We start from the raw sequence: 23,293 nt of genomic DNA on the forward strand, positions 1-23,293 counted from the left end.
GACAACCAACTGTTGTGTACGGAACCGTGCTAGCAGATACCCCACTCCATGCATGTGTCAAAACCAACAGAACTATTGACTAGAAAGAGTATCTTCACTGTATGGGAAAAAAAATCAACCAGGATATAGTGGTAAAGATGGAATGCAAACTGTGACAAATGAACCTAATTTACAAACAAATCACATAACCTGCACTTTAAAAAAGGGGGGGGGGAGGGAAGGACTGTTTTGACCACATATAAGGCTAAAAACAGAAAGAACTGTACATGTGTGCACACAGACACACACACAAACAGTAGAAGGGGGCCAGATCCTGGAGGGCCTCTTGGGTATCATAAAGACTTTGCCTTTCACTCTGAATGAGATGAGGACAGGTGGAGAGTTTGGGGCAGACAAGTGATGTAATCTGACTTAGTTTTCTAGGGATCATTCCAGCCACTGTATTAAGAATAAACCAAGTTAGAAGGCTGTGAGATGATGGGAGGGTTGGACTAGGTGTTGGCTGTGAGGGCAAGAGGAAAGGTCAGATTCTGAATACATATGAAGGTAGAGCCAACATGGTTTGCTGACAGTCTGGATGTGAGGTGTGGGAGAAGAGTCAAAGATGACTCTCAAGGTCTAGCCTGAGCACCAAAGAATGGAGTTGCTGTTGATTAACATAAGGAGGATGTAGAGGATGCTTAGCATGCTTGGGAGTGTAGCTGCAACTGTTGGTACCGCCACCCATTTGCTCTGTCCACAGAGGCCGTTGTCAACACCTACCATTATTTGCCACAGTGTTGTCTCTGGCTGCTCTGCCTGAAGGAGGAGAAGATTGAAAATTCTGGAGAATTAACATCCCCAGGAGCCACCATCAAGTAATGACCAATGAGAATGGGGTGTAAATACCCCGGCATCTCCCTTTACTCTTGAGGGTGCTGCACTGACTCCCAAAGTCCCCACAGGGATTACACTCCAGTTGCAGTGGTGACTTCTTCACTGGCTTCCTTACCATCCCAATTTCACCTCTCCACCCTCCTGCAGGTGCTACCTAGAATCACCCCCTTGTGCTTAAAACTACTTGCTCTTAAAAAAAAAAAAAGAATTGATCAAAAACTAAAAAGCAGTGTCATTTGCAATACAGAAATAAACACAGTGTTATTAAATTCTAGCAAGGTCCTACTGCCTCCAAAGGTTCTGAGTGAAGCTCGCTTTCTCTGTGAAAAAAGGAAATCAGCACATGTTGAGACATGTTGCACACTAGCTCCAAAATGCCACCTTTCTGCTTTTAGAAGAATTAAGAAAAAAAAATTGAAAATAGCTTTCTCACTATATGATTCTAGGTTATTGAATCTCCCATCAGTGTTTATCACCTAAACCACATCATTCACCTGCTCTACACCAAAAGCTGGGAATTAAAGAAGTTATTCAGAAAGAAAACTTCAAGTTTGAAAGCCAAGAATGAACATGCCAATCCACAAGCTCCTGGACTCTTTGGTTCAACGACGTACACCCTGTGCTGCAGCTGGACTGGCTGAAGGTCTCACACTTCGGCTAATCACAACAAGAAAAGACCCTGTGATGGGAAGTCCTGTAGCTGTAAGAACAGAATGAAGTTCCACTACAGAAGCAGTGATTTCTGATGCCTCTCAGGTATCTTTCATGTGACATTAAAAAAAAAAAAAAAAAAAAAAAGCCCTGCTTTTAAGTATTTTTGAAATGAGACTGTCAAACCAAAATGAAAACAGCAAGAGTCACAGCAGAAAATCTTAAATCCAGGGAGTTCCTACCGTGGCACATCGGAAATGAATCCGACTAGGAATGTGAGGAGGCAGGTTCAATCCCTGGCCTTGCTGAGTGAGTTAAGGATCTGCATTGCCGTGAGCTGCGGTGTAGGTCACAGATGTGGCTTGGATCCTGCGTTGCTGTGGCTGTGGTGCAGGCCAGCAGCTACAGCTGATTCGACCCCCAGCCTAGGAACCTCCATATGCCGCGGGTACAGCCCTAAAAAGCAAAAAAAAAAGAAAGAAAATCTTAAATCCTATTTCCACATCTAAAAAGAAACTATATCTATTTCCCCAGGTATTTTGCTTGAAAAACCAACCAAGAGGAAACCAGTTCATTTACATGCTAGCTATTACGGAGTGAATGTTTATGTCCCCCCAAGACTTGTGTTGAAATCCTAACCCCCAAGGAGATGGCATCAGGAGGCGGAGCCTTTGGGAGGGATTAGGTCATGGGCCAGGAGCCCTCATGAACAGATCGTGTCTCCAGAGAGCTCCCTCACCTCCTCTGCCATGTGCGAAGACGGCCAGAGAGAAGATGGCCTTCTATGGGCCAGGAAGCAGGCTCTCTCCCCAGACTCCAAATCTGCCAGCACCTTGACCTCGGACTTCCCCGCCTCCAAAACTGTGAGAAATAAATGAGCCACCCAGTCTAGAATAGTCTGGTGCAGCAGCTTGAACAGTTAGCTAACGTAACTTTCTTCTCAGGAAACCACCTATCTTCACCACAGTAGCAAAGCAAAGGAAAGCAGAAAGGAAAACCAGAGCTGCAGAGCTACAGGGAGTTGGAAGAATGAGCACTAGTTGGCATACATACACTCTAATCAAAGGTCATGAAGGCTTTTCATACCAATCTGCAGTCAACACCCAAAATGACAAAACTAGAAGACTTTATATTTCATTCTTTGCTAATCTCAACCTAATCTGTATTTAAAACAAAATTTGTAGCTGTTTGGTTTATTTAACATTTGACACATACAGCCTCAGAATGAGCGCGCATGTGTGTGTGCGCGCGCGCGTGTGCATGTGTGTGTGTTGTGTGTGTATAGTCTTGAATTTTAACACTAGATTTTCTTTTAGAGAAACGTAATCAAATGCTTTCAATTTTGCCCACAAAAAAGTCCAGACTAACCAAGAGAAATACAAAGCATGGAGCCTAAACAAAAATGAAACCACTGAATAAATAAAACTTAAAAACCCACATGTTGGCCTCAAAACACCATGCCACAAGGCTTAAACCTAGAAACTCATACTTCGAAGATGAATACTTAGAAGCCCGTACAGCCTCAGTGCTATTGAGAAAGTAGTTCGACTGATCTTTACTAAGGTAAAGTGAAATAAAATCTGAAACATACAGAATAGTTGGAATCTAAGGTTCAGGAAATAGTATCAGGTTGCTAATAAATGAGAAACTAGTAAAGATATGTAATTCAAATCAGGCAGGAAGAAATATGTTCAACCCTCATACTTTGTTATCCAAGGAACTTATCAACACTTGACATATTCTGTGTTTATTATCAATCTCCCTCAAACTAGACATAAGCCCCTTAGAGAAAGGATTCAGTGCTAGAGCCCCAACTGCAAACTAGCACGAAGCAGGTATTCAATAATGTATGTGAAGTAAATTAATTTAATCAAAGTCAAAATAAATGCTTAATAGAAAAACAACCTAAAGCACACAACTTATTAGTGTTCTGGAATAGAAAACTGAAGTATATTTGATTTCACACATGGTAAGCAAACCAGGCAAATCCTACTGGATATACCTTTTGAATTTTCTTCTTGTTATTTGTTTGTAAGGGGAGGATAGTCAGAAATTATAGCAGGTGTTATTAATTCATACTTGGTCTACTGCAAGGACTGATCATTACTTTCCATCAGTGGCTCTCAAAATGTGCTACCCAAAAGAGCAACAGCACCCCCTGGAAACTTGTTAACTTGTAAATGCAAACTGTCAGACCGAATCCAGACCTATGGAATCAGAAAAGCGGGGAAGGGTGACACAGAAATCCACCTGCGCCCTCTAGGTGATTCCTGCTGCTAGCTGGAGAACCACCGCCTCATGCTGCCTTTCAGCACAGGAGAGCCAGGTGTCACAGGTGCTCCTCTTCTCAACTGTTAGCACATGGTTGTTTGTTCAGAACAAGCTCAACTCAAGCATCAAATAAAGATGTCAATGTAGCAAAGAAAAATTTTTAAAGGGCAGCTAGGAATTGTTTTCATGTCCAAAGAGCATTAAAGTTCTACTATTTCACGTCCCTTCTCCCGACCAAAAAAGCCACTTTCATTAAGAACTGGCTCCTTAAGAAGAATACAGTATTGGCAATTACAAAATAAGTGATTAAGCCAAATGTAACAGGCTACATTATGTCTCAAACATAATGACTTTTTAGATTAATTATAATTACAATTACAATTAGATAATCTGACAGATGGACTCAGAGAAAAAAGCTCTGGGCTTTCTTTTTAACTTGGGCCAGTGTATGTGATGATCTAAGAGAAAAATTATGACTTCTTGTTGCCACAGTGTGTCCATCTATCAGTGACAATCTAGTAAATCTGTGTGATCCAAAATATTACCACCTGGTAGAATATTCTTCTCCCTCCAGCACGAGAGGATGTCTGAAATCTTTCAAGTAATGGACAGAGAGAAGCAGACGGCCAGAATAAAGCCTGCAGAATGGGGAGAAGCCTTTGGGAATAAAGAAAGAGATTAGTCAGAGTGGAAGAGGAGAATCAGAATAAGGTAATGTCGCCTAATAAATAGGAGTTTGACTCTTTATTTAAAAAAAAATCCCATTATTTATTTCTCTCAAAAGGAAAATAACTTGATCCTGGCAAAGGAAATAATACTACTGAGCTGTTCACTTAAGAACTGCCCCAGACGGGAAAACGTGGCAAAGGAAATTATCAAATCCTCAAATATTCTTTTCTACATTAGGAGGTAAAAAACAAAACCTATACCACCTATTCAGGTATGTTTTGATTCACCAGTAAAAGACGACAGCTAATGGTAAGGCTTAATGAGGCAAATGTTTTCCAAGTAAGCTAACACCTTTTAAAAGCTGCAGGCTCTACAGGGAGTTTCTAAGTTTTAGGTTCTAAACTGCACATGTCTGGGAAGTTTCTAAGTTTTAGGTTCTAAACTGCACATGTCTGGGAAGTTTCTAAGTTTTAGGATTTGTGGTTTGTGCAATTCAATTTAAACACCATGGACAATATAAAATGTCTACTATGATCATTAAGAAGTCATGCTGGGAGTTCCCTGGTGGTCCAGGGGTTAAGGATTCAGTATTGTCAGTGCCGTGGCTTGGGTTCAGTCCCTGGTCTGGGAACTTCTGCATGCGCAGCCAAAAACACAAAACAAAAGTAATTCTTTGTAATGTTGTTACATCCACATAAACATTAAGTTACACTCATATAAACAAATGACTAGATAATATTTTGGTCTAGATAAGGCTTGACTGAACTATATGAAACTGTATAACCTGCTTTGTTTGCCTTGCTTCAAATGACGCTTTCTTTCCCCCAAACAGTGTATAACTTGCATAGAAAACATATTCTTTATTTTACTGCTTAAAAATCCTTTCTCAATGAGAGGAAATATAATAAAATAGAAATTTCATCACTACCTTGAAAAAAAGGAAAGTAACTGCAGTGGTCTACAGACAAGACTGAAATCTACATTACTTTCGAATAGTTACTGCACAACCTTATTCTACAATTACAATATCACACTCGAGCCTGCAACACAGTTCCCCAAAGGAACATGTTAGGGAAGTACATATATGAAAAGGTCAAGTGCTATCAAAACATCCATTAATGGCTCCAACTCCAACTAATCCAAAATCTCACAATATTCACATAGAAAGTATCTGTTCAATTAAGATTACATAGGCCCAAACCATGCAAACTAACTGCAGGTCTGCTATAGTTTTTAAATTCTGTTATTTGCTGGAAGATGTAAAACAAGTCAAACCCTCCCTAGCACGAAGACCAGGAACATTAACTGCAAAGCACAGTGCGGTGTGTTCTGAGGTGGAAACACCAACAGGTGAGCTCTCTTGCCCTGCAGGACCCTGAGAAATTCAGCAGCTGAGGACAGGATACTGCAAGAGAGGGTTAGTAGCAGAGAGTTGGTAGATGGTGTAGAAAGGGTGAAGATTGATTGCAAGTCCACAGACTAAACAGCAAAAAAAAAAAAAAAAGAGAGAGAGAGACAGAGAAGAGAAGGGTCATTGGCACTGAAACTGCAAGATAAAGGTTTGGACTCTAAGACAGAGATACAGGGTAGGTGGGAAGGTGTGAAGCAGGGCTGGCAGATTTAAGAAAAAGTCAAAAGTCAAAACAAGAAATGCTCAAACATCTAACCTTGCTCCTTTAATTCTGGAATGCCATCGGCCTGGAGAAACGTCGTTACTTCCTGCCCCACCTACCCACCTCTAAGATTCTCCCAGAATGGAAGAACATCCTTCCTTAGAGAAACTGAACAGTCCCACAGAAAAGACTTCACATACCATTATTTGGCAGGTCCCCCAGAAAACAGCAGCTCTGCATCCAATTAGCCCAAAGTGAAGCCCAACACTTAAACTTGGCAAGATCCCTTGTAAACACAGAACTACCAATTAGTCTTTTTCACTTTCAAATATGAATAGACAGCTAAAGATCACCAAGATTTGCAAAGTCTCAGACAGGAGAGATCAAAACAAAAATTGCTAAGATAAAGGCAAAGATAATTAATAAAAGAAAACTTTTTAAAAATCCTTGGAGTTCCCGTCATGGCGCAGTGGTTAACGAATCCGACTAGGAACCATGAGGTTGCGGGTTCGGTCCCTGCCCTTGCTCAGTGGGTTGACGATCCGGCGTTGCCATGAGCTGTGGTGTAGGTTGCAGAAGCGGCTCGGATCCCGCGTTGCTGTGGCTCTGGCGTAGGCCGGTGGCTACAGCTCCGATTAGACCCCTAGCCTGGGAACCTCCATATGCCGCGGGAGCCGCCCAAGAAATAGCAACAACAACAACAACAACAACAAAGACAAAAGACAAAAAAAATCCTATAATTACAATGCCTGATGAAGATAAAAATTAAAGTTATGAAAAAGAAGCAATCCAAGCGCTCTTAAGATGAAAAATATAGCCTTTACTAAAAATCCTAAAGAGGAGTTCCCGTTGTGGCTCAGCAGCAACAAATCTGACTAGCATCCATGAGGACGCAGGTTCGATCCCTGGCCTTGCTCGGTGGGTTAAGGATCCGGCATTGCTGTGAGCTGTGATGTAGGCTGGCAGCTAAGCTCCAATTCAACCCCTAGCCTGGGAACTTCCATAAGCCACCGGTGGGGCCCTAAAACAAACAAACAAGCAAACAAAAAACACAAAAAACCTACAGAAAAAAAGAAATCAAGAAACTTTCCTAGAACACTAGGAGACACAGAATACAGAAAAAGATAGTTAATGGACTCAGAAGATCAAAACAAGAAGTTCAATATTTGACTATCAATAATTCCAGAGAAAAGGGAAAATACGAAAAATATTAAGGAAGAAAAACATTGATTCATTAATCTAAGAAAACATACCAATAACTTTCTCAATGGAAAAAAAGGCCAAATGTAAAATAACAAGAATTAAAACGGTACCTGAATTCTTCATTATAACACTGCAAGCTTAAAGTCAATGAAGCAACACTTTGAAAATTATTTAGGTAAGAATTCTCTACCCAAACTGTCAATCAAGTGTAAACACAGCATTTTTACAGATGCAAGACCTGAAACTATTATCCACGCACATTTTCTCAAGAGGCTGCTAGAAGGTATGTTTTACACACACACACACACACACACACACACACACGGGAATACACCCAAAAAAAGGAAGACATGAAGTGAGGTGGCCAAGATGGTGCAGCGGGAAAACCCTGAACTCACTCTTCCTCCCATGGACACACTAAAATTACACCTATCTATAAGAACAGCCTAAAAAGTAGCAGAAAAGATATCCCACAACTACATACACAAAGGAGGAACCACAACGAGATGAGCAGCAGGGGTGGAGAAGTGGTATAGTCAGGACCCACACCCCCTGGTCAGCAACCCACAAATGGGAAGAATATTGAAATCACAGAGGTTTCTCCACAAGGTTCTGAGCCCCACATCACGCTCCCCAGCCCAGGGCTCCTGCACCAGGAAGATGAGCCCCTAGAACATCTGGCTTTGAAAACCAGTGGGGCTTAAGTTCAGCAGAGCCGCTGGAGGGCTACAGGAAACAGAGACTCTGCTTTTAAAGGGCACTCGCCCAATCTCACAGATGCCAAATCTCAGCACTGAAGCAGACCGAAAGGGGCCTGGGTGAGACCCACTTGCTGATCTTGGAGAATCTCCTGGAGAGGCAGCAAGAAACGGCAACTCCCCCTGAGGATAGAGATGCTGACAGTAGCCGTTTGGGGGAGCTTGTTCTACTGAGATAAGGCAGCTGGCAAGTGCCATTTTGGGATCCTCCCCCTCATTAATTAGCACTGGAGGCTTACCCACCCACCAGCAGGCCAGCATCCCCACACCCAGGCCAGGGAGACAGCCACAGGAAGCCTAGCCTGTCTTCCAGGACGAATACTAGTCAGGTTTGTTACCACTGAGCCACAACGGGAACTCCCAAAAGTTGATTTTAACATACTTTTGAATCATTAACTTAGAAACAGAATAATCTTGCTGAGTTCAATTAAAAATATACTCTAAAGTTTATGTTCATGTGGAGAAGCTTTGGGTGCACAAGGTTCATAATTCTCCAGAGACTGTGGCACTGCAACATCAGTCAAGGCAGGATCCCTCCCACCCCTCCTTCCTCCCATCCATCCACTGCTTTTTATCCTCATACTCCAGTCTCACCTGCCCGCATCCCCACAGGGCATTGTTCTAGTCTAACATATCTGCAGTGTAAACAGATGTGACATATGCTACATCTGCGCAGAAGCTTTCAAAGTCATTTGCGTGTTGCTGTCCACTCTCTCCTCCTTGCCTCTTCCAAGAGTGACAGGACCCAGAAAGACACTGCTCTTCCAAGTGAGATGACATGTGAAGAGCCACAGCCAACTGCCAGCACTAACGTAATACGAGCAAGAAAAAAGCCTTTGGTGTTCCATAAGCTCCTGAAATTTGGTGGTTATTATCACAGAGCTGACTAACGCACCTCCCAAATTACATTCTATCAATGAGATACATGTGAATGAGACTTGGCACATCAAAGTCAGGCAAAGGACAGACCACTGCTGCTGATGGTTCTGGAAAGTAAGGTTAGACATGTCAGAGTTTGTGAGCACCAACTCCAAGTGCCAGTGTCTAGTCACCAACTTCAAAGATGAGGGAGGCAGTTGTGATGGTAGCAGCAGCAGCAACAGCCTGCCTTCTGGAATCAGTTTGAATGGAGCAAACTCACTGACTTCTATGCTTTTAATCTTTCCAACAATTTCTAAAGGATTCAATTTCTGCTATCATCTCCTGTTGCTTTAGAGACCTAGAGTGTTTCCTTGCACTGAACTGTAACGATCAAGTATTTGGTACTGGAGCAGTTACAGGACACAGACTATTTTTTTTCTTTCTTTCTTTTTATAGCTACACCCATGGCATATGGAAGTTCCCAGGCCAAGGGCAGAATCAGAGCTGCAGCTGAGGCCTACGCCACAGCCACACCAGATCTGAGCTGCACCTGTGACCTATGCCACAGCTTGCAGCAATGCTGGATCCTTAACCCACTGAGCAAGGCCAGGTATCAAACTCACATCCTCAGAGATAATGCCGGGTCCTTAAACTGCTGAGCCACAACGGGGACCCCCAGGACACAGACTCTTAAAAGGTAGGAAGCTGGCTACGGTTTTCCAATCTAGCTGATTTAAAGCCAGTGATGACATTGCCACCATCAGATAACATAATATGAATAGTACATGGCATGTAGCAACAAAGAATTACTTAAGTTATCTCCTATAGATACTGGAAATAAAGTTCCTCTTGAAGAAAACAACATAGCACACTGCTATGGCCATTATGATGGAAACGAGAAAGACAAGGATTGTGGAGTGGGCTGATTCTAATGACAGGTGGAAAACTTTAAGAAAATAACTAGCTCATGGAGTTCCCATCGTGGCGCAGAGGAAACAAATCTGACCAAGAACCATGAGGATGCAGGTTCAATCCCCGGCCTTGCTCAGTGGGTTAAGGATCCAGCATTGCTGTGAATGTAGGTTGCAGATGTGGCTTGGATCCTGAGTTGCTGTGGCTGTGGTGTAGGCCAGCAGCTGTAGCTCCGATTTGACCCCTAGCCTGGGAACCTCCATATGCTGCAGGTGTAGCCCTAAAAAGACAAAAGACAAAAAAAAAAAAAAAAGAATTAGCTCAGTAAACAGAACCAAGGAGCATCCATGACTGCATAAAAGAACCTCCTAATCCTTAGAGGTAAAAATCAGAAACAGACTGCTCCCTGTATTTTACAGAATTAGTATATAAATAATTCAAAGCCTAGACAGACCTCTTAAGTTACAGGGCACTGATTGTAAAACAGTAAGACCCTGAGACCTGAAATGGGGTCAGTTTGATAGAATTTGATCAATCTGAGAACCGTGACCTCACAAAACTCACTGAGCCTTCCCAATACGAAGCTAATCTTTAACCTTTACCCTTCCTCCCCAAGATGAAGCTACTAATCTTTACTTGACTGAAGCCCGTGCCATAAAATTACCTGGAACCTTGCAAGGGAAGACATGCAGCTTTCACCGCCTCTAAACCCCCAACTAAATCAAATTTCCCCAAGGAATAAGCATCAAATCTAAACAGACAGGAGCCAGCTTATATTCCAAAGGGATGACTTCCCACCTCATTTTACTGCTCTTTATTTGTGCAGATATTGGGCTTTTTACAAACTGAAGTTTTACTGCAACTCTGAGTCAAACAAGTCTATCGGCACCATTTTTCCAACAGCATTTGCTCACTTCCCACCTCTCACATTTCAGTACTTCTCAAAATATTTCAAACCCTCCACCAACAAAAAGATTATGGCCTGCTAAAGGCTCAGATATTTAGCAGTTTTTGGCAATAAAGTATTTTTTAACTAAGGTATGTTCATTGTTTGTTTTTTTCAGGCATAATGCTACTACACATTTATCAGACTACACTACAGTATAAACATAACTGTTTTCTTTTTTTTTGTTTTGTTTTGTTTTTCAGGGCTGCACTTGCAGCATATGGAAGTTCCCAGGCTAGGGGATGAATCAGAGCTGAAGCTAGCTGCCAGCCTACACCACAGCCACAGCAACGCCAGATCCAAACTGCGTCTGAGACCTACACCACAGCTCACGCCACTAAGCAAGGCCAAGGCTCGAACCTGCATCCTCATGGATACTCGTCGGGTTCATAATCCACTGAGCCATGACAGAAACTCCCTAAACATAACTTTTACATGCACTAGGAAACAAAAAATTTGTGTGATTCACTTTACTGCAATAGTCACTTTATTGCAGTAGTCTAGAGCTGAATCCATAATGTCTCTGAGTTGTGCTTATGTGCACTTTTGGAAGACTAAGAAGTCCAAAGACTGACACATAACTTTACATAAGACTTAAGCTATCAAAAGGAATACACTTACTGAAGATTCTTTATTCATTGTACTATCTCAAGAAGCCAACAATTAATTATCTCAGTTAATCACAACCTGAACTCAATGACAGCCTATGTTAGAAACAGAACTCTTGCTGACTAAGACAGATTACACAACAAAGACAATGCAGCAAAAGAAACTATCTGAACTAAAGCTGGGGGCAGGGGGGAGGGGGGAGGGTTGCCAAAAAACTGAAAAAGATAATGAACAGAGCCTCATGACTTAGTATACAATAACGAGTGGCCCTAACATATGTGTAACTGAAGGGCATGGGACAGTAATTCTGAAAGTATATATAATAAATGATAATGGTCCAAATTTAACAAATTCTAGAACCCAAAAATCCAAGAAACCCAAAGAACACTAAAAAGAATAAACACAAAGAAAACCCTACCCTCCCGAAAAACATCACAATCAAATTAAATTTGATTTAGTGAAAGATAAAGTAAAAAGCAGCCACAAAAAAGGACACATTACATCAAGACACACAAAAATAAGACTATTCAGGCATTTATTATAATAAATAAAGAGAATTAATGTACACCAGAAGACAATGCAAAGACATCTTTAAAGTGATGAAAGGAGTTCCCATCATGGCTCAGTGGTTAACGAATCTGACTAGGAACCATGAGGTTGCGGGTTCGATCCCTGGCCTTGCTCAGTAGGTTAAGGATCCGGCATTGCCGTGAGCTGTGGTGTGGGTTGCAGACGTGGCTCAGATCCCAAGTTGCTGTGGCTCTGGCATAGGCCAGCAGCTACAGCTCTGATTTGACCCCTAGCCTGGGAACCTCCATATGCCTTGAGAGCGGCCCTAGAAAAGGCAAAAAGACAAAATAAATAAATAAATAAAGTGCTGGGGGGGAAAAAAAAAAAAAACAAGAAAAAACAAGACTGTCAATCTAGAACTCTTCATCCAGCAAAAATATCCTTAGAAAATGAACGTAAAGTATTTTTGCAGACAAAATCTGAATAAATTCAAAGCCAAATCACTTAGCAATTTTAAGCACTGCAAATATCTTCTCTAATTCTTTCACCTGTCTTTGGGCTGAATGAAAATCTTTGCTTTTTACATAAACAAAGTCGTTACTTTTTCACCTTTATAAGCTTTAGGAGCTTTAAGAAGTCCTTCCCTGCCCCCGGAGAAAGGGCTTCTTCAACACAGCCTTCCATTAATTTCAAAACTTGTCCTGGAGTTCCGTCGTGGCGCAGGGGTTAACGAATCCGACTAGGAACCATGAGGTTTCGGGTTCGATCCCTGGCCTTGATCAGTGGGTTAAGGATCCGGCATTGCCATGAGCTGTGGTGTGGGTGGCAGACTCAGCTTGGATCCTGTGTTGCTGTGGCTGTGGTGTAGGCCGGTGGCTACAGCTCCGGTTAGACCCCTAGCCTGGGAACCTCCATATGCCGCGGGAGCGGCCCAGGTAAAGGCAAAATGACAAAAAAAAAAAAAAAAAAAAACCTTGTCCTTTCACATTTAGACCTTTAATGATCCACATTTCATCCTATCTGTGGTGTTACATTTGTTTTCTTCTCCATACACTGAGCCATTCTTCCTAGCAATATGACTCCTTTGGGGGGGGGGTGTCTTTTAGGGCTACACCTGTGGCATATGGAGGTTCCCAGGCTAGGGGTCAAACCGGAGCTGTAGCCACTGGCCTACACCACAGCCACTAGCCTACACCACAGCCACAGCCACAGCAACACAGGATCCAAGCCACCTCCATGACCTACACCACAGCTCACAGCAATGCCAGATCCTTAACCCACTGAGCAAGGCCAGGGATCAAACCCGAATCCTCATGGATACTAGTCGGGTTCATTAACCACTCAGACATGACAGGAACTCCTCTCTGGTGATTTATGATGCACCCAGAATCTTAAGTCCTGAACATATACAGGCCAATTTGTTCCCTTAGTCTATTTTTATGTTCTTGCACTTATACTAGTATTACTATAGTCTTGAAATAGTATCTTAACTCCTGATAAGGCAAGCCCCCCCCAAAGCAAATCTTCAGGACTGATTTAGCTAGCTATTCAGACCTTATCCCACCTGCCATATAAATTTTAGATCTAGATTACTGCTTGTCAGACAAACCACATGGAATTTTGATGGCAGTTTAATCAAATGTGTAGATTAAAATGGAGAAAACTAACATTCTTATGACAATAAACAATCTTATCCCAGGGGCATGGAAAGTTTTCCCACTTTTTCACATCCCTTTCTAGATCGTTATTGAAGTTTTCTCCTTAAAGATCTGAAGTACTTGCAAGTTAATTCCTAGAGACTATAATGTTGCTATTATCGTACACAGTACTTACTTTTGATTACCTTTACTAGTTGATTATTGCTAGTGTAGTAAATGCTACTAATTCAAATTGATCTTAAATCCAACTCTGCCAAACTCTTACTAGTTCTAACAGTTTCTCCTGTTTCTAATGGTTCACCTAGGTAAGTGCTATTATCTGAAAATCATCAGTTTTATTACTTCCCTTCCTGTCCTTTATTTTTCACTTCTATAGTGTTAGGACTTTCTTACCATGTTAAACAGTAACAGAGGTGGAGGGCATCCTTATCTTGCTACTGATCTTAAAGTAAATGTACCTCAAGCTTCTCTATTAGGTACTTATTATTTGCTGGAGATTTTCGGTAACGACCATTTTCCAGTTATCTTGTATTCTAAGCTTGTGGAGAGTTTTTATCATACATGGGTGCTAGCTTCTATCAAATTATTTTATGGTTTCAAAATAATGATTTTTCTCCTTTAATCTATTAAGGAGGTAAATTACATTAACAGATAAATAAATGTTGAACCATATTTACTTAGGATTTGTAAAACAAACCCTACAGATCATGATTCTTTTAACACACTGTGGGATTTGATGAGCTAGTATTTTGTGTAGGATTTTCCTATTTATGCTAATAACTGAACAGATGTATAATTTCTTCCTATGGACCTGACCTAGTTTGGGATTCAAGATTTCACTAACTTCATAAAATGAGCTTGGCGCCTCTCTCTCTTTTCTATTTCCCAGAACAACTTGTAAAAAGGAATTGTTGTTTAAAAGTTCAGTGCAATTCACTTGTAAGATTACCTCTATCCAGAGTTTTTGAGAGAGGAGGTTTTACCATTTCAGTTTATTAAATATTTATTAGTCAGCTGAAGCTATCTATTTCTTCTGATACCAACTTTCTTGGTTTGTAGTTTTCTAAGAATTTATACATTTCCCCTAAGGCTTTCAAATTTATAAACCTATAGCAACTCCTAAAATCCTTTTTTAAACGTATCATGTTTGTAGTAATTTCCCATTTATCACTTATTTCATATGCATCTTTTTTTTTAAATCAGAGGTCTGTTTAGCTTATTAATCTTCAAAAAAACCCCAATATTTTGGTTTGGCAAATCTTTGTTCCTAATTTTACTAATTTCTGCTCTTAGCTTTATGATGTTTTCTAGAACTATTCAAAAGAACTTTGTTGAAGCACTAAAGCAAGCTTCCTCCAGCATTTAGATAAGCTGTCCTGCCACTCTATCCCTGGTCTGGTTTCACCACTGAGCCTTCAACAGACAAACTATGATACAATCATTACAAATCTTACCAATCATACCTACATGAGTGTTTTTGTCTAAAGCAGTATCTCAAAGGCAAATAAAATTAAGTGCTTGTTCAAAAAAAAAAAATGTGTAAGGCAGCTATTTTCTCTGCACAGCTAATTGGACAATTAGTGGTTCAGCTTGATAAAATTAGTAACTAGAAATGAAATCTCCAGTTGCTTTACCAGATGTCATTCAAAACTTGCATTATTAATAGGAGAGAAAAATCTGGCTGTGACGGTCTATTTTCACAACCACTACCCTCCAAAAAACCCCACTTAAAAAGCAAAAGCACTCTTTTTCCTAGCTGTGGAAGCATACATCCTGGCTGAAGACAGTTTCAGTTACAAAACAGAGTTTGGTCCTAAATCTTCTGCCTGCAACTGAGAGTTAAGGCAGATCACTAACATAAAGTTCAACATTCTACATAACCTTGGACTTGGTCACACACCGAATGGCTTATTCTTACCAGTGTAGGCTTTGAAAAAGTAATTTTATACATTATTAACTTCAAAACTGATGTCGCAGCTCCCGCTGCACTGGTGTTACTCAAGAAGCAACTCCTACATTTCCCTAGCAGGATGCAGAAGGCGTACACTGGAGGAAGAACGAAGTGTAGAACAGGTCAACTTTCTAATTTCTGACTTGTTTAACGCAGACTGGCTAAAAGCACAGGAACACAAGTCGCCAGGTTTCTTTTTCCTCTGGCTGCAAAAGACGAATGAAGGCCTCTCCCTAACGAAATTAAGGCAGCCTTATTTTCCTTTCTTGTTTGAAAGTGAAACTTAAGGGAGAATGGAGAAGAAAAGAGCTTCCTAACGTTGAGAGATAGCCAGTTGTGATACGATCGCGTTTGTAGGAGAACTTGGGGCAGTGTGCACAGACTGCTCCTCTAAGCCAGGTAATACAAGAAGCCAGGGCCGCTTCAGAGCTGGCCGCAGACACCAAGCGAATGGGGGAGGGAGTCGGGGAGGAGAGGAGAGACCCAGGCCTGAAACAAAGGAAGCGGGGCTGGCCGAGGGGGTGGGTTCGACGTCCGAGCAGGGAGGAGAAAAGCTAAGGCTGCTGGCGAAAGGCTGGACTCACAGAACTTGGAGGTGGAGGTGTTGATGTTGATGGTGGAGCTGGGGGTGGGGGCGGGGGCCGCCTTAGCCACGGCGGCGGCCGCGTCGCAGCTCTTCAACATCATGATCACCCCATTGGCCTCCGGCGGTGGCGGAGGCCCCATCGGGAGCCCCTCCTTGGGGCCTTTCCTGTCCACGGAGACCGCAGGCATCGTCAGCAGCTGACCCCCCGGAGGCTCTCGGGCAGGAGCTGGGATCGAAGAGGGGGGCGGCGGGGGTGGCGGGGGCTGCCGGAAGCCGTCCACGGCGGCCTCCCAGTTGTTGTGGTTCTGGTCGTCCATCATCGCCTCGTAGCTGCCCCCCTCCTCCTCTTCCATGCTTTCCTCCATCCTGCAGGCCCCCAGCACCCGCCTGCCTCACAGGCACCTGCCGCCTGTCTCAACCCCGGCCGGGGGGGGGGGGCACCGCAGCCTCCTCGAGCTCACATCGCCGAGGGCCGGAACGTGCACGGCAGGGAGGGCAGCAGCGCACCGGGGCTCTCCGTCTCCACCGGGCCGACTCTTACAGACAGCGCTGACCGCGGTGGTCGGTCGCTCCCGGGCTCAGTCTGGGGAGAGGCAGCCGTAAAGCGGCAGCGCCCCTCACGACATTTTACAGCAGCTTCCAACAGGCAGTTGGAAAGGGCAGCTGGGGGAGCGGCCCAGGAAGGCACGTGGCGCGAGGAACCAACCGCGAGAAAGCTAAGCAAAAAGGGGCGGGCGGTGTGCGCCACCTCCAAGCAGTAGAGCCTCTGCTGGCCACGCGCAGAGAGTGACTGGGAGACCAGTCAGGAGGAGGATTCGCTGCCCCCGCCCCCGCCCCCGGCCTACCCTCACGTGATAGAGGAGTTTGGCTGCGCACGCGCGTTCTCAGTTTGGTTACCTGGACGACGGGGGGTACAACTGGCTACTGAAGATGCGCCCAGAAACTCCCCGCTGGTTCGTGTAACCCAGGCTCAGCGTCTTGGTGGTGTTTTTCTTTGGCTCTCCCGAAATGCCGGGCCTTCGCACCGCGAAGGGCCTCGCAGCCCGGCCTTTGCTTGACTACGGAGCTCGCAGGCCATTAGAGGCTCGGGGTCTCGCGCTATAAAACGGATGGGTCTGGCCTGGGCGGCCTTTGCTCCCAGGCCTCAGCCCAAGTGATCCAAACCCTCAAAATAAGAGTGACAACCGAAACAGCAGGGTGGCTAAAAAAAATTAATGCGTTTGGGCTATTAGTGGATTTTTTTAAGTTCCTTAACTCTGCGTACCTGAGGCCAAAAAATTTACCAAAACCACTCTCCGTATGCTGGTCACAAATCTCACTATGAATTTGAGGTTATGAGAGTCTTGAAGGACAGATAAAGACTATGTAACTATTGTAATTTCTTTGATTTCTCTGAATTCTCAAATTATAGCAATAGCTGTATATTATATGACAATATAGGTTGTAATTGTTTATTGTGGAAATCATTCTCATTGCTGGTGATAAGGTTTCCTAGAAAAACCCTTTATTACATTTAAGCATGTCTTTTATTTCCACAGATATGTAATTACTGTGAAGAATTACTTCAGCCACTGAGAAATTGTCTGTGATAGACTTCAGTGTCCCCATTTGATTCAGCTTCTCTACACATATTTTCCCCATATATTCTGCAAAATACTTAATGAAACATTTATAGCAATCGCTTATGATTTAACTTCAGACAATACGCCCTCATATTATTTAATGACAAAATTTTGGAATCAGCACACTTTTTTTAATTATCCGGGCTTGGAACTATACTAATTCTCTGGCCTTGGGACATTTGGTGAATATGAAAAGAAAAAAAATTTTTTTTCAAGTAAAAAACTATTGAATGAAATGCTAAGGAGACAAAAATGTAACCTGAGAATTCTATGCCCAGCAAGAAAAGGAAGCAGAATGACCAATTATAGTCTTTTTCAGATGAACAACCTGATAGTTTGTCATCCATAGACTTTCTAGGTGGGTGAGTGGGTATAACTAGATTAAAAAAAACTCAGTACGCAAGGAAGGTACAAGAGTCATAAATATCTCTCTAATAACATGGTCATAAAATACATGAAGCGAAATTTGACAAAAGAAAGATCTACTGTCAGAGTAGGTGGTTTTTACATATTTAATAGTTGGCAGTGGGTTGAATAGTAGCTCCCCAAAAGATATGTTTATGTCTCAATCCCTGGAACTGTGAATTTTACTTCATTTGGAAACAAGGTCTTTCTCAGATGTGATTAAAGATTCTCACAGCAAAAATTAACACAACATTGTAAATAAACTACAATTTTTTTAATTAATAAAAGTTTAAAAGATCTTGAGGAGATCTTGGATCATCCAAGTGGTCCATAAAAGCAATGACAAGCATCCTTATTAGAGGAAAGAGGAGGGAGCTCTGAGACAGAAGAGAAGCAGAAGAGGAGGAGGAGGCAATGTGACCACAGAAGCAGAGGTGGAGTGATGCAGCCACACTCCCACCCCAAACACCAACAGCCTCCCGAAGCCGGATGAGACCTAGAGCCTCCAGAGAGAAGGCAGTCCTTCTAATGCCTTTATTTCAGACTTCTAGCTTCCAGATCTGTGAGTGAATACCTTTCTGCTGTGTAAAGCCACCCATTTGTGTTAATTTGTTACAGCAGCCACAAGAAACTAATACATAGGTCAAAGGGACCAAAAAATCTTTAGGGGACTAGAGGATTTAAATAATACAATTACCCAAGCTCAGTTTAATGAATACATACAGAACACTGCACTCAACAACTGCAGAACATATATTCTTATCAAGAATATGTGAAACGTTAACAAAAACTGAACACACTGGGTCATAAAGCAAGTCTCTCAATGTGTGTCTAAGGATTGGTGCCATAGCAACCACATTCTCTGTAGTTGTTAGAAATCAGTAACCAACAGACAGTAAACCCCCATATTTCTACTCTTCCAATCAACTCATGGGTCAGAAAATCATAATAGAAATTAGGAAACATTTAGAACTGAAGAGATTGGTACTATCCCAGAAATATCACTTCCATCTGGTAATCCAGGGGTTTTTACACAGCATACTGGTGAACACTGAACCCTTGACATGTATGCTGCCAAAATGATCAATATGAGACATTCATTTTAGCTGTAATTGGTTAAACAAACCATTACGGAGAAAATCTAATGATGATTGAGCCAAAGCAATTACCGACAGGGTGCATCTTGCCATAAATAAGAAGCAGCACCACCTACTGAAGGGAAACAAATGAACATGTTGATAACTGGTTGATTTTATGGACATTATGAGACTTTATTATATTACACTTGAAAGCTTAATATATTTCAGTAGGTATTAACTTAAAATCTTTGGTGGTTTGTTCTGGGATGTGGAGATGGGAAATGACATTACTAGCAAATATTGACCCAACACTGGACAGTTATAACAGGTTAATAATTATTATTACAACCTTCCATAGTCTCAGATTCTAATCTATTTGTTTGGCTCTTTGGTTTGTTTATCTTTATTTTCCACTAGCTATGAGTTTCACTAAAGCAGGATATATATGTGTGTGTGTATGTGTGTATATATATGTATACATATATACATACAAATGTATGTACATATATATTTTACCTATGTGTGCACATATATGTAAAATACATATGTAAATTTGCTTATATAAAGAGAAGACAAATTCAAAACAAAACATTTGTTTATGTAAAGAGAAAACAAATTCAAAACATTAACTAATGGGCTTATAGATGGCTTGTATCTTCTTTGTATCATTCAGTCTTTTCCATACTCGGTACAGTGAGCATGTATTATTTTTATAATCCAAAAAACATTCCTAACCTTAAAGGTTAAAAAATAAAAAACAACCTTCAGAAAGTATAAATTGGTATTCTGTGCATTAAAATGTTTATTTTGGCCTCCAGAAACAGAAATCTCAAGTAAAAATTGCTTAAAAGCTCAAGGCTATTCATTGGATCACAGACTGATAAGGTCTAGCAAGGGCAAAAGTGAAAGAAAATGGTTCAGTAGGGGCTCCAGCTCTGTTGTCTGTCTTGTTATTTGACCCAAACTCCTCTCCTCCGAGCTTCGTCCTCAGGCTGCTGACAACAAAGTCCAGGAGAAGAGGGCCTGTGACTTCTGATAGCTGTCAATTGTGAGCAAGTTCTTTCCCAGAAGCCCTCAGCAAACTGCTCAATGTCTCAATGACTCATTCCTAAACCAATTTACATGATATTTAGACCCACATTCCAGAGGCATTTACTGGAAAGTGAGGCCCACCCTTGGTACTCAGAGTGGGATACAAGAACAAAAACTGGTCCAGTTGGGAGGTTGAAATGAGTGCTAGGTAGGCAACAATGCCCATTACAGGCCCAAGTACTTAATCCCTGGAGCCTAGCCATTACATAAGCTCATCTCAACTGCTCCACTCCCTCCCCTTCGTAAATACTTCCCTAATCAATGTATTTATGGAAAGTTGTGTATATACTGATTTGAACCCAGAAAGACATAATTAGGAGTTCTCCTCTGGTGCAGTGGGTTAAGTATCTGGCCTTGTCAAGGCAGTGGCCTGGGTTGCTGCTGTGGCACGGGTTCAATCCCTGGGCCAGGAACTTCCACACACTGCAGGCACAGCCAAAAGAGAAAAGAAGGATGACATAACTACAAAATAAATATGTAGCTGACTGTCTAAAATAGTTAAAACTTGGAACAGTGGCACAGAGACCTTAACACTAAAAATTAATCTTTGAATTTTTTTTTTCTTTTTCTTTTTCTTTTTAGGGCCACACTGCAGCATATGGAGGTTCCCAGGCTAGGGATCAAATCAGAGCTGTAGCTGCCAGCCTACACCACAGCTCATGGCAACGCCTAATCCTTAACCCACTGAGTGAGGCTAGGGATTGAACCCACAACCTCATGGATCCTAGTCGGGTTTGTTAACCACTGAGCCATGAAGGGAACTCCTAAATGGTTATAAGTACCTTAATGTCACTTTTCCCACAAAATATTTCATTGAAGTTGTTTATTTTTGAATGAATAAATGCATGACAACCTTAAATCTACTTGTTATCAATAGTCCTTTTTTCCTTAGTCAACTCGTAAAACATAACCAGGAAGTTGTCCGGTGGTTCAGCAGGATAAGGATCTGGCCTTGTCACTGCTGTGGAGCTGATTCAAACCCTGGCCTAGGAACTTCTGCGTGCTGTGGCTGTGGCCAAGAAAAATAACCTGTATGATAAGATGCATTTTTCTCTAAGAGAAAGCAAAGCATATTATTGCCATTTTTACATCTCTTCATCTATCCTACTCTCCTAATTCTTGCATTGGAAAAGGATAAAATTGCTCAGAGGTGAGTAAATGGAAATACAAGAAGAAAAATTATATGAAAAAATTCACAAACTATACAAGCTTCTAAGTAGTCAAGTAAGAACTAATTGAATCAGACAAGTTTGTGGTAGACAACATACAGACCTACAGATTATTTACTTTAATTGCTATTTTATGTTAAATTTACTATTAATTTCACAAAGCCATTAGCACGGAAAACTTTAAAACAAAACTTTGATAAACTATATTAGGATAAAGAAGAATGAATACTTTTTTTAATCCCTAGGAGATTATAATGGTACCAATATAGCATTGGACAAAGAAATGACTTGTGAACGCATAATGCAATTGGAAGTCTAAAGGCAAAGCTATTGAAATGATCTTGATTAGAAAGTAAGAGGATTAGAGGCATGTCAATAACTCAAGCCTCAATAGCTGCACACTGAGATTACTGCTTACAGTGGAGATGTGTAGCCACTCGGGGGAGTATTCTCTTTGCCATATTTCTTTCCATGCTGGATTTTGTTCCTTCTTTTTACATCGTAGCATCTGAATCCTAAATTCCATCCAGGCAGGGAAACAGATAATGATGCAGATTCTTTCTGTAAACCAGATGAATTTAGGAGCTGAAGGAAAGGACAGTAGGCTGAAGGGGACCGTAAGAAAAAACCTTTTCCAACCAGTACCCTGTTGCTGGCCTATTCCTTTCACGCAGCCATTCGCAAATATTTCTGTGTTCAGGCACTGTGCTGGGGCTACAGGAAAAAACAGGGGTTCCCGATGCGGCGCAGTGCGTCAATGAGTTGGCTTGTCTCTCTGGTGGTGCCAGGTCAATCCCCAGCCTGGCTCAGTGGGTTAAGGATCCGACGTTGCTGCAGCTGTGGCATAGGTCATAGTTCCAGCTCAGATTCAATTCCTGGGCCAGGAACTCTCATATGCCAAGGGTGCAGCTGAAAAGAGAGGAAGAAAAAAAGAATAAACAAAAAAGGGTTTTGCCCCTCATGGAGTTTCCATTCCTCTGAAGTGTTAAGATTTAAACAACCACAGGAACCAAAGGTTAACATGCACCAAAAAGGAAAATACTAGGCACTGTGAGAGGGCATAACGGAGAAAATTATTTTTCCTTGGGCGACCAAGGAGAATCATCCTGAAAAAGTATATGTCTGCCAAGGTAAAAGGATACGGAGTTCCTGTTGTGGCTCAGCAGGTTAAGAACCTGACAGTGTCCGTGAGGATGTGGATTCGATCCCTGGCCTCGCTCCGTGGGTTAAGGATCTGGTGTTGGCATGAGCTGTGGTGGAGGTGGCAGATGCGGCGCAGATCTGGTGTTGCTGTGGCTGTGGTATAGGCCTCAGCTGCCACTCCAATTTGACCCCTGACCTGGGACCTTCCATATGTCACAGATGTGGCCCTAAAAAGAAAAGAAAGAAAGAGAAGTTAATCAACAAGCCAAGGAGGAAACTTCCCAGGCAGCAGGCGTTTGACGTCATCTGGGCACCCGAAGAAAGGTAATGGCCCTCTGGTGGAATGAAGGAGAGAGAAAAGGCTATGGCGCCTGGAGGAAAGGCAGGAAATGACCAGATTCTGCATGTCCTTGTAAGGGCTGTTGAGGATTCTGTGTTTCTGTTTGAATGGAAAAGAGGTAAGGAAGTGCTGACGACGAGAGTGACATTGTACAGGAGCAGCTCACTGCCCCAAGGGAAGGAAAAAGTGGAAAGAGAGACCAATTACGGAGTTAAGACAAGACTTCAGGCAAGAGGTGTTGGTGGCTTGGCCTAGGGGATGATAATGGCCCTAGGAAGAAGTGGTAGACTGCAGGTTTATTTCAGTGTTTGAATGGACAGGACTTGACGGATTAAACATGGAAGGGGAGCGAAAGAAAGGTTTCAAGGA

At 42.2% G+C, this 23,293-nt stretch overlaps 1 protein-coding gene across 2 annotated transcripts in view; it reads right to left on the reverse strand.

Moving 5' to 3' along the window:
* The window catches only part of CACUL1 (CDK2 associated cullin domain 1), a 65,137-nt gene extending 48,420 nt beyond the window's left edge, over positions 1-16,717 (reverse strand). Inside the window, exon 1 of one of the 2 annotated variants that reach the window (XM_047759876.1) lies at positions 16,073-16,715. In XM_047759876.1, the coding sequence (XP_047615832.1) occupies positions 16,073-16,439 (367 nt within the window). In that variant the 5' untranslated portion in view covers positions 16,440-16,715. Of the gene's footprint in view, positions 1-16,072 lie in introns of both variants that reach the window. The other variant, XM_047759878.1, reaches the window with a different exon arrangement.
* Positions 16,718-23,293: the final 6,576 nt, after the last annotated feature.

Source organism: Phacochoerus africanus, chromosome 15, assembly GCF_016906955.1.
Source record: "Phacochoerus africanus isolate WHEZ1 chromosome 15, ROS_Pafr_v1, whole genome shotgun sequence".
NCBI lineage: Eukaryota > Metazoa > Chordata > Mammalia > Artiodactyla > Suidae > Phacochoerus > Phacochoerus africanus.